This window comes from Mobula hypostoma, chromosome 6 (assembly GCF_963921235.1).
Source record: "Mobula hypostoma chromosome 6, sMobHyp1.1, whole genome shotgun sequence".
Lineage (NCBI taxonomy): Eukaryota > Metazoa > Chordata > Chondrichthyes > Myliobatiformes > Myliobatidae > Mobula > Mobula hypostoma.
Genome location: NC_086102.1, coordinates 159,670,651 through 159,683,050, shown reverse-complemented (window position 1 = coordinate 159,683,050; position 12,400 = coordinate 159,670,651). Strand labels below are relative to the sequence as shown.

The 12,400-nt window shown below is 40.8% G+C and overlaps 1 protein-coding gene across 1 annotated transcript in view; it reads left to right on the top strand.

Annotated features, from left to right (window-relative positions):
* itga4 (integrin alpha 4) overlaps positions 1-12,400 on the top strand; it is a 155,889-nt gene that overhangs the window by 30,231 nt on the left and 113,258 nt on the right. The window contains exons 5-8 of the mRNA XM_063052058.1: positions 1,425-1,489; positions 1,575-1,704; positions 9,089-9,174; positions 12,325-12,387. Of these exons, the coding sequence (XP_062908128.1) occupies positions 1,425-1,489; positions 1,575-1,704; positions 9,089-9,174; positions 12,325-12,387 (344 nt within the window). The remainder of the gene's footprint in view (positions 1-1,424; positions 1,490-1,574; positions 1,705-9,088; positions 9,175-12,324; positions 12,388-12,400) is intronic.

The following is a 12,400-nucleotide window of genomic DNA, read 5'->3' as shown; positions in this document are numbered from 1 at the left end:
ACCAAATTGTAGAAATTAGTTTTCATGTTGACTCGGAGTCTTTCCTGTTGATCAGAGTCAAAAAAGCCAAATAAAATCCATTGTGATTCAATGTTGTAAACCAATAGAACATGAAAACTTCCAAGAGGATGAGTACTTTTTACAGGCATTGTATATGGAGCATTTTTGACAATTTGTCCTTTCTGTTCCTAAACAGTCTCATTCTCGGGGAAATTTGTATCCAGCCCTTTGATTAGATATTTCCACTATCCTGCGGCCTCTTCCGCCTGCTGCTACTGTTTCTTGTGCTGTGTATGCTTCTTGGTGTGCCTCACAAAGTACTGTAAGTGCATCTGAACTTGTGTCTGAATGTGGGGCTTTCAGTTTTAGTGAAATGACCCAACTATCCGCAGGCAAATTATAATGAGAGGTCCTAGGAGGAAGACAATGGTCATGTGACCAAGCCACTGATGGCCGTCAAGAGCACAATGCCATTAATAAAATATGTTACTTGGAAGATGCTGCATTTTCAGGTCAAGTTTGTCTTCTGCACAAGTACATGTTTGTACAGATGCAAAGAAAAACTTCCTTGCATAGGATCCTCAAGTTGTTAATGAGAACACCTGGTTATCAAACTATAAGTATTTTCCTGGCTGACATTTTTTATTGCATTTTCCCTCAAAATTGGAACCTGCTGAGATCACTTTTGAATTTATTTTTCCCTGGGTCTGCTCCTCCTTCCCTTTCTCCCATGGTGCACTCTCCTCTCCTATCAGCTTCCTTCCTCTCCAGCCCTTTTACCTTTCCCATCCACCTGACTTCACCTATCACTTTCTAGTATCCTCCTTCCCCTCCCCTCATCTTTTTATTGGATATCTTCGCCCTTCCTTTTCAGTCCTGAAGAAGGGTTTTGGCCTGAAATGTTGATTGTTTATTCATTTCAATAGATGCTGCCTGACCTGAATTCATCCAGCATTTTGTGTGTATTGCTTTGGATTTCTAGCATCTGCAGACTTTCTTGTGTTCATGATTGAATGCTGCCACTTATCATCTGGTCTTTGTTTCACTGGAATTGTTCTTTTGGTTTGCTGATACTGAAAATGCATGTCGGAGCTGCTGATGTGTGAGAAAGGAATGGCTATTGAGAATAACGATCCTGTTCCTAAACATTGCAGTTTTATATTAGTGTTGTTGCAGTGTTTTCTTTGATCAGTGTGAGCTAAGAATGTAATGTTCCATGTTTATTTGGATGAATTCTGTGATCTGGCATTCTGGAGAAGCACAGCGGGGTAAGTGCAGGACTGTGACATCTAACAATGAAAACTCTATTTCCCATTAGAATTGTGTGATCAGATGATGGAGTATTTTCTGTTTATTAGACTGGATTTTAGGATCTCAGAGTGCACATTGTTTGTAATTTACAGATTTTTTTTCCCTTATCTCAGAATCTCAACGGATGATGAGTTACGAAGCATTATGTCAGGCTGGAATATCTAGTTTAGTGACTGAGGTGAGTGGGAACTATTTCTTAAATAGTATTTATTATTTTCTTGAAGCATTTATGTGCTATTTTAATGACATTGTTCATGTTGTAGGATTTGATTGTAATGGGAGCACCTGGATTTAATCATTGGACTGGAACAGTTATCGTCAAAAGTAAAATGATGGATTCTTTCCTCTTTTTTAAAGAGTCTGATGCTGAAGTTACTGAAGGAGGCTATCTTGGTATGTAACCCCTGACAGATAGTAAATTTGCTTTGTGGGCTTGGGATCTGCAACACCATGGATTCTTTAAAAATACGGATTACCTTAAATTTTTTTTGAAGTTAAGTAATCTTGTAATTTTTTTGTAGAATTCTGCATATTGATTGACACTGATTGGACCTTGCAAATTGAGAAGTGACGATGTGCTTCCGTCTACAAAAATCAAAAGCTGGCTAATGTACTGGAGGAGGTCAAAGTTAAGGAACAGGCAGTGTCGTGGGTTTTGGAAAAGATTAGTATAGATAAGTTCTCCTGGGGCCTGATGGGATATACCCCAGATTACTACAAGAAGTGAGGGAAGAGACTGCTGGGCCATTGACAATGATCTTTTCATTTTCACTGCGCACAGGAGCAATATCAAAGGGTTGGGGGGTAACAAATGTTGTTCCTTTGTTTAAGAAAGATAATGGGGATAACTAATGAGTCTTGTGTCAGTGGTAGGAAGACTAATGGAGAGTATTCTTCAGGACAGGAGCTTTGAGCATTTGGTGACGCATAGTCTTATCAGGGGTAGTCAGCATGGCTTTGAGAGTAGCAGATCATGCTTCACATGCTGATTGAGCTTTTTCAAGGAAGTGGCAAAACAAATTGATCCAGTTAAAGCGGTGGATGTAGTGTAGGTGGATGAAATGTGTCCTTCATGAACTTGCTTTTCCCTGCATCTCAGCTCTTGTGACTGTGAGCATCTCCTGAAGAAAGAGGAAGATAATGGTGGTTCACAAGCCAACAGGCACAGGACTTCACTACTTGCTCATGGGCATCAAAATGGGACACAGGTTTCTTCATCCTGCTTTAATTGCAGATCCTGGAAAATGCAGGATACTCACACTGGAAACATTGCCTTACATGTTACTGCTTTCAATACGGCGGGGGAGGGGGGAAAATTAATTAGTTTTTCCAATTACATGCCACCTGGCTCACTAAGTTTTTGTTATCCTTGGGCTTATAAAGTGAGTACTTGCGAAGCTGGCTGTGTATGAGGATGAGAGCATGGGTTGAGCTTGGCAGCACTGGGCATCTTGAGCGTTTATATCTTTCAGCTTGTTTGATCAGAGTTTGTTTTCTGTGCTTTCTTCAAACTAACTGTGTTCACTGGAAAATGTATTAAACTAATGTGTAATATGTGTGTTACAGTAATGGAAGTAACATCCAGTAGTCCAGAAAATCTGCCGGTCCAGCACCTAGAAAGTCACAAAGATGCTAGTTTATTAGAGTTTTACAGTTGGTCAACTCAACTGCAGAACTCTCTTCTCAATCAATACGCAACTTATTTAGTGGCTGTTGGAAGAATTAAAGAGATTGGTTCTTGGTTTCTTGATATTTGCTATAATTCATTTGCCTTTTATTGGATGTCCACTTGTCCCTGTTGGAAATGAGAGCAACTTGTTGCAAGTCTGCTTTTTGATGCAACATTTTAAATCACAGTTTCTAACATTCCATACTAAAAGCCTGGCACCAAAAGCAAAATTAGAATCTGGAAGTTGTTGATTCTGAAAGCAATAAATATTGAACTGATGAGCGTGTTGGGGCTGCTCTAATGCAGGACAAAGGAAGATGGTTGTTGGAGGTCAATCAGTGCCACCCCAGACATCAGGAGTAGAATCAGGTTTAATATCCCCAGCATATGTCATGAAATTTGTTAACTTTATGGCACCAGTACAATGCATTACATGATAAATATAGAACAAAAAACCTGTGAATTACAGCAAGTATATGTATATTAAATAGGTAGTGCAAAAACATAAATAAAAAAAGTAGTGAGGTAGTGTTCATAGGTTCAATGTTCATTCAGAAATTGGATGGCAGAGGGGAAGAATCTGTTCCTGAGTCATTGTGTGTGTGCCTTCAGGCTTCTGTACCTCCCTTCTGATGGTAACAATAGGAAGAAGGCCTGTCCTGGGTGGTGGCAGTCATTAATGATGCCAACTTTTTGAGATGTCACTCCTTGAAGATGTTTTGGATTTTACGGAGTCTAGTACCTATGATGGGGCTGACAAATTTTATAACTTGCTGCAGCTTACTTCGATTCTGTGTAGTAGCACCCCCCCCCCCACCGCCAGAATAGACGGTGATGCAGCCAATCAGTATGTTCTCCATAGTACATCTGCAGAAATTTGGTAATATACCAAATCTCCTCAAATTCCTAATGGAAATATAGCTGCCATCTTGCCTTCTTTATAGCTGTAGTGATATAGTGGGACCAGGTTAGCTTCTCAGAGATATTAAAACCCAAGAACTTGAAATAGCTCACTTTCTCAACCTCTGATCCCTCTGAAGACTGGTGTGTCTCTGAAGACTTGCCTTGCCTGTTCGGAAGTCCACAGCCAGCTCTTTCATCTTACTGATGTTGAGTGCATGTTTGGTGTTGTGGTGCTGTCACTGTAGGGCATTATCCTGGGTCCATTATTTTCAATTGCTTCATAAGTGACCTTGCTTCAATCATGATGTCAATATTGGAGATGTTTGTTCATGATTTTACAATGTTCAATTAAATTTCCAATTCTTAGTCAATGACATATGCAGCCAGAGCCGAGACAAAATAAAGGGACAAGTACCATTCATGCTAGCAAATGACCATTTCCAAACACACAGCTTAATCACCCGCTCATTACCTCAATAATATATCTGTCACTGAGTTTTCCCACATTCCACATCTGGTGGGGGTAGGGATGATCACCATTGCTGGCCAATAACTTGCTGGCTCAGTCACAGAAACAATGTAGCTACAAGAATAAGTCAGAGGCTGGATAACCTTCCTGACTTGCCCCTTGATGCTCAAGCCTTTCCTACTTTGTATTAAGTGGAATGTGAAGGAATATTCTGGAATGGCCTGGAGCAGTGCAGCTCCATAACGCTCAACTATCCAAGACAATGCAGTCTATTTGCCTGGCACCCTATCAGCCACTCAAAACATTCCCTTCACTGTTGGTGAACAGTGCCTCAGTGTGTACCACCTGTAGTTACTTGATATATTTACCTTCTGCATGTGGATTCCTGGTCATTTTTTGAAAGTACTTTTGAAGCCTGTGTTCAGCAGGCCCATGAGAACTCCTCCTATACATTCCCTTCAAGTTGTGCACCATCCTGATTTGAAAGCAGAAACAGCCAAAAGTTCACATGCTGAATGCCGAGGATGAAGGTAAATTTATCATGGGCAAAAGCCTTAATCTCACATGCAGATTCACAGTTTATGTTGTTCTCATAATAACTGAATAAGTATTTTGCGTCAGTCTTCACTGTGGAAGACACTGGCAGTATGCTAGAAATTTGAGTGTGTCAGCTGGCATAAGTGTGTGAAGTTGTCATTACCAGGGAGAAGGTTCTTGGGAAACTGAAAGGTCTGAAGGTAGATAAGATACCTGGACCAAATGATGGACACCTAAGGGTTCTAAAATAGATAGCTGAAGAGATCGTGGAGGCATTGGTAATGATCTTTCAAGAATCACTTGATTCTGGCATGGTTCCAGAGGACTGGAAAATTGCAAATGTCACTCCAAGAAGGGAGAGAGGCAGAAGAAAAGAAAATATAAGCCAGTTAGTCTGATCTCAGTGGCTGGGAAGATGTTGGAGTCAATTGTTATGGATGTGATTTTGGCATACTTGATAAAATAGACTGAAATCAGCATGATTTTCTTCAGGGATAATCTTGCCTGACAAATCTATTGGAATTCTTTGAAGAAATAACAAGCAGGATAGACAAAGGAGAATTGGTGAATGTCATGAACTTAGATTTTCAGAATGACGAGGTGCCACACATGAGGCTGCTTAACAAGTTAAGAGACCATGGTATTACAGGAAAGATACTAGTATAGGTAAAATACTGGCAGATTGGCAGGAGGCAAAGAGTGGGAATAAAAGGGACATTTTTCAGTTGACTGCTGGTTGCTAGGGTGTTCCACAGGGGTCTCTGTTGGGACCACTTCCTTTTATATTACATGTCAATGACTTGAATGATGGAATTGATAGCTTTGTGGCCGTTTGTGGATGACACAATGATAGGTGGAAGGGCAGGTAGTTTTGAGGAAGTAGAGTGGCTACCGAAGGGCTTGTATAGATTAGGAGAATGGGCAAAGAAGTGGCAGATGGAATACAGTGTTGGGAAGTATATGGTCATGCACTTTGGTAGAAGAAATAAAAGGGTAGACTATTTTTCTGAATGGAGAGAAAATTCAAGAATCTGAAGTGGAAGGGGACTTGGGGGTTCTTGTGCAGGACTCCCTAAAGGTTAAATTGCAGGTTGAATCTGTGGTAAGGAAGGCAAATGTGATGTTGGCATTCATTTCAAGAGGATTACAATAAAAAAGCAAGGATGTAATGTTGAGGCTTTATAAAGCACAGGTGAGGCCTCATTTGGAGTACTATGAGCAGTTTTCGGCCCCTTATCTAAGAAGGTATGTGCTGACATTGGAGAGGGTTCAAAGGAGGTTCACGAAAATGATTCTGGGATTGAAAGGCTTGTATGTGGAGCGTTTGATTGCTCTGGTTCTCTACTCGCTGGAATTTGGAAGAATGAGGGGTGACCTCATTAAAATCTGTCAAATGTTGAAAGGCTTCAATAAAGTGGATGTGGAAAGGATGTTTCCTAAGATTGAGTCTAGCATGAGAGGACCCAGCCTCAGACTAGAGGGGCATCCCTTTAGAACAGAAATAAGGAGGAATTTCTTTAGTCAGAGAGATTCACAGTGGTGAATCTGTGGAATTCATTGCCATAGTCAGCTGTGGAGGCCCAGTCTTTGGACATAATTAAACAGAGGTTCATGGATTATTGATTGGTCAGGGCATGAGGGGGTACGTGGAGAAGGCAGGAAATTGGAGCTGTGGGGGAAAATGATTGAGCCATGATGAAATGGCAGAGCAGACTCGATTGGCCAAACGGCCAAATTCTGCTCCTGTATCTTGTGGTTTTATAAGGAACATTTGATGTTCAAATCGACACTCTGTCTTGGCAAGAGGTTACCAGGTGAACCAAGGAAATTAGTAAAGGATGTTATCAATTCTTATTTCTAAGAAGATTTTGAGAATCCTTGGACCATGATCATGCAAAGTCGAGAAGTTTTTGAGGTGGCACAAGAAACTCATCCGCACATTGGGTCCACACAGAAGTACTGCATAAAGCAGTTGAAGGAGTAGATCATTTCCTCATCAATCTATCAGATTGTTTCGTCAAGCACCTCCTCCCCATACTGTGGTAGACTCTGCAAATTTCACATTGTGACTCTTGCCCGCAGCAGAGCAGTCACAAACCAGGGATGATGGATATAAAGTAATTGGTCAAATGGTTAGTGAAGAAAGAAGGATGATATTTTTACTCAGAGACTGGGCAAACCTGGTGCTCACTGCCTCAGAAATCTGCAGCAAAAGCAGGGATATAGTTGTAGTGCAAGTAGAAGGGATTGGTTTATTTCAGAATCAGAATCATCATCACCGGCATGTGACGTGAAGTTTGTTAACTTGGCAGCAGCAGTTCAATGCAATACATAATCTAGTAGAGAGAGAGAAAAAGTAATAATAAATGAAATAAAACAGAATAATAAATAAACAAGTAAATCAATTATGTATATTGAAAAGGTTTTTTAAAATGTGCAAAAACAGAAATACTACATATTTTTAAAAAAGTGAAATAGTGTCCAAAGCCTCAATGTCCATTTAGGAATCGGATGGCAGAATCGCTGAGCGTGTGCCTTCAGGCTTCTGTACCTCCTACCTGATGGTAACAGTGAGAAAAGGGCATGCCCTGGCTGCTGGAGGTCCTTAATAATGGACGCTGCCTTTCTGAGACACCGTTTCCTGTAGATGTCCTGGGTACTTTGTAGGCTAGTGCCCAAGATGGAGCTGACTAGATTTACAACCTTCTGCAGCTTCTTTCGGTCCTGTGCAGTAGCCCCTCCATACCAGACGGTGATGTAGCCTGTCAGAGTGCTCTCCACAGTACAACTATAGAAAGTTTTTGAGTGTATTTGTTGACATGCCAAATCTCTTCAAACGCCTACTAAAATATAGCTGCTGTCTTGCCTTCTTTATAACTATATCGATACGTTGGGACCAGGTTAGATCCTCAGAGATCTTGACACCCAGGAACTTGAAGCTGCTCACTCTCTCCACTTCCGATCCCTCTATGAGGATTGGTATGTGTTCCTTCGTCTTACCCTTCCTGAAGTCCACAATCAACTCTTTTATCTTACTGACATTGAGTGCCAGGTTGTTGCTGTGGCACCATTCCACTAGTTGGCATATCTCACTCCGTACGCCCTCTTGTCATCACCTGAGATTCTACCAACAATGGTTATATCATCAGCAAATTTGTAGATGGTATTTGAGCTATGCCTAGCCACACAGTCATGTGTATACAGAGAGTGGAGCAGTTGGCTAAGCACACACCCCTGAGGTGCGCCAGTGTTGATCGTCAGTGAGGAGGATATGTTATTAGCAATCCGCACAGATTACTGTCTTCTGGTTAGGAAGTCGAGGATCCAATTGCAGAGGGAGGTTCAGAGGCCCAGGTACTGCAACTTCTCAATCAGGATTGTGGAAATGATGGTATTAAATGCTGAGCTGTAGTCAATGAACAGCATCCTGACGTAGGTGTGTGTGTTGTCTAGATGGTCTAAAGCCGTGTGGAGAGCTATTGAGATTGTGTCTGCCCTTTACCTATTGTGGCGTCAGGCATATTGTAATGGGTCCAGGTCCTTGCTGAGGCAGGAGTTCAGTCTAGTCATAACCAACCTCTCAAAGCATTTCATCACTGTCGATATGAGTGCTACCAGGCAATAGTCATTAAGGCAGCCCACATTATTACTCTCAGGCACTGGTATAATTGTAGCCTTTTTGAAGCAAGTGGGTGCTTCTGCCCGTAGCAGTGAGAAGTTGAAAATGTCTTTGAATACTCCCGCTAGTTCGTTGGCACAGGTTTAGGCATATAATTACTAGTTTTATTAGTTCGGCACAGCATCATGGGGCGAATGATGTGTTGGTGTGCTGTGCCATTCTATGTAAACTCCCATTTATACAACACTTGGCTGTGTTTTAGAAGTAATATAGCCTATTGAGTTTCAAGCCTCGTGCTGGGAGATGCAAATATGACCTGAATGGCCCACTTGTGTGTTGTAAGATTTGTGATTCTCCAGAGGATTGACTACTGAATGAGCGGTATGATACTTTGCTGTAAGAAACATCTGGAAAGATAGCTGAATATAACAAGATATTTCAGCATGAAAGATGTATACTTAATTATGTTCTTTTGTTTTGTGTTGCAATTTGGTGCAAGATATAACCTACAGCAATGAAATCTGATGCTCAAGCTGTGATGGAACTGTTTTCAACTATAAATATTTTTTTTACTTCCCAGGTTATGCAGTAACTGCAGGACACTTTATTGACTCAAACAGCACTGAAATTGTGGGAGGAGCACCCCAACAAGGAATGATTGGTCATGTAAGAATTTTGCTTTTAAAAATGTTACTTTCTTTCCAATGTCTTCAATTGGGGAGATGATTCAAAAAGATATGGAAGGGCTGCTGTAACAGATTAGAAAAGTAACAACAGTGGATTCTGATTAATTGGGCCACCGGTCAATTGGGGCAGCCACTATTTGGGACAAATCTTAAAGAACAAAAACTTGTGGAGAAAATAGTCAGGATTCCCTTTCTTTATTTGGGACACTATGCCACTTAACTGGGATTGAAATCTGTTGCCAAACAATTTCTAATTGGCATTAAGTGCATGCAGTTGTGTGGCCATTTGAGAATATACCGTGCTTAGAGCAAACAGTTTTTAAATAGCATCATTTGTATGTGTTTGTGTTCAAAAAGCAGTAATTTTTGTTATTAATAGTTGGCAAGAACTAAGTAGTAATTCAATTCGGAACTGCTTGGCTCACTGTGTTTCAAGCATTCAGGCTTGAGTTGCCAGAAATGGCCAGGAGTGAAAATGAAACTATTTCAGCAAATTAGGAACTACGAAGAATTTGAAGGTATCAACAATCATCTTGAATGTTACAGTGAAAATGAAGATTTGGAGGATATAATCATCAAAAGCACTGCATGAGGGAAGTCCATTATCTGCACTAGGTGTTGGTGCTCATTTTGTTCATTTTGAAACCAAATCAAAAGAGCTCTTTCATGTAAACAGGACAAATTCCTCCAACGTTAATTATTAGGAACTAATACAGTTTTATAGTACTGTAGTAGTATTGATGGTGTTCCAATTTGTTCTGTATTTCATTTAAATACATAATTTGTTAATGAAATGGTAGTTTGTCTTTTTTATATCTTTTTAATTATTTCCACAAAATTTTGGAATTGATATCCCAGTTAACCGGAATCTCCTGTATTTCTGAGTATATAAAGCTGCAGCTGAGGCATCCAAGGCCAAAGTAATTCTATTATCAAAGTAAGGACCTGGAAGGTCCTTTTCTTACAGGCACTCACAGTAGAACAAAAAAATTGAATCAGTGAAAAACTATACACAAAGACTGACAAACAACTAGTGCACAAAAGAAAACAAACTATCAAATACAAAAAATAAAGTAACAATAAATAAGTAAATAAATAATACTGAGAACATGAGTTGTAGAGTCCTTGAAAGTGCATATATAGGTTATGCAGCGTACATAAGAAATAGAAACGAGAGTAGGTCATTTGATTCCTCAATCCTGGTATGCTATTCAATATTACCTTATTGATTACTTAAATTCCTTATTCTTGATCTCTACTCATCACTTTTAATACTCTTAATGATTGCAAAACTATCTTGGCTTTGAATATGCTTAAGGGTTCAGCCAACCCAATTTTCTGCGGCAAATAATTTTGAAGATTTTTGAACCTTAAGAGAATAATTTCTTTACCTTGGTCATAAATGGACATTCTTTATTCCCCCCCCCCAACCCCCCATCCTATCCTGAGATGATATAGGAATTGAGTATAGGAACAAAGAGGTCCTTCTGCAGCTGTACAGGGCCCTGGTGAGACCACACCTGGAGTATTGTGTGCAGTTTTGGTTTCCAAATTTGAGGAAGGGCATTCTTGCTATTGAGGGAGTGCAGCGTAGGTTCATAAAGTTAATTCCCGGGATGGCGGGACTGTCATATGTCGAAAGATTGGAGCGACTGGGCTTGTATACATTGGAATTTAGAAGGATGAGAGGGGATCTGATTGAAACATAATATAAGATTATTAAGGGATTGGACATGCTGGAGGCAGGAAGCATGTTCCCGCTGATGGATGAGTCCAGAACCAGAAGCCACAGTTTAAGAATAAGGGGTAGGCCATTTAGAACGGAGTTGAGGAAAAACTTTTTCTCCCAGAGAGTGGTGGATATGTGGAATGCTATGCCCCAGAATGCTTTCAAGAAAGAGATGGATGGAGCTCTTAAAGATAGCAGAATCAAAGGTTATGGGGATAAGGCAGGAGCTGGATACTGATTGTGGATGATCAGCCATGATCACAGTGAATGGCGGTGCTGGCTCGAAGGGCCGAATGGCCTACTCCTGCACCTATTGTCTATTATCTATATCATTTGGCCTCTTCATCCTCAAAATCATCAAAAAGATAGCTTCAAAAGATGGTGCCTCAAGAAGGTGGCATCCAGCATTAAGGGCTCTCACCATCTGGGACATGCCCTTCTCTCATTATGTAGCCCCCCGGCGAACCTGAGGGTCGCTCGGCTCGCTGTCGTCTAAGGAAGCAGCCCTCGGCCCCGCCAAACTGGGTAATTAGTTTGTGTGGATGCTGTGTGATGTACCCCACCCTGACCAAATAAAACAATACACCAGATACAATTAAATGATTTACAGTTTATAGATATTGCTGGAACTATATAACTAATAGAGAATAAAATATAAAAGGAAAATAAAAGGCACCACACTTATCAAAGTTCAATCTCTTCATGCACAAACAGTTGGAGCTCAGGACCTTTCTTCATCCTGTGACCCCTCGGACCACCTCGACCGGCCGCCTGGGTCCAACAACGGTGGTCGACCAGACGCTCCACATGAGTCCATTTCCGTCTCCTCGCTGAACGCCCTGCTCGGGGTCCGACTCCGTAAGCGGACTCACAGCACCCAGTCCATCCTCTGTCTCTCTCTCCCGCCTTCTGCTCCCAAATCCCGTGCATACAGTATCTTCAAATACACCAAAAACATAACAACTATCCCAATTGGTTCGTAACATATTCTATCACACTCCCAACCCAAAACAAGCTGCTTGCACAAAAACTTTCTCAGTGTTTAACATAACAAAGAAGCATTCCCAAGTATAACATAACAAAGAAGCCATTATAATTAGCCTACGCAGTAACGTAAGAGACGAAACCCCCTTGCAATTACTACCATTGGGGGAGGAGGTATAGATGTCTGAGGACCTACATTCAATGTTTTAGGAGCAACTTCTCCCCCTCCCCATCAGAACCATTTGAATGGTCCATGGACCCATAAGCACCACCAAGTGCAAAAGTGGAATGAATAGCAAGATAGTTTTCATGGGTTAGCGGATTCTTCAAAAATGTGTTCATACATTGAAAATTGTCATCTTCAAAGTATATGGAAAGTGTCATAATATTTTTAACCTAAGATCTTTTATTTGATAGGTTTACATCTTTAAACAAAATGGAATGACTTTGGACATAATTTTCAAAGCAAAGGGTAAAAAGGTATGGTAATGGT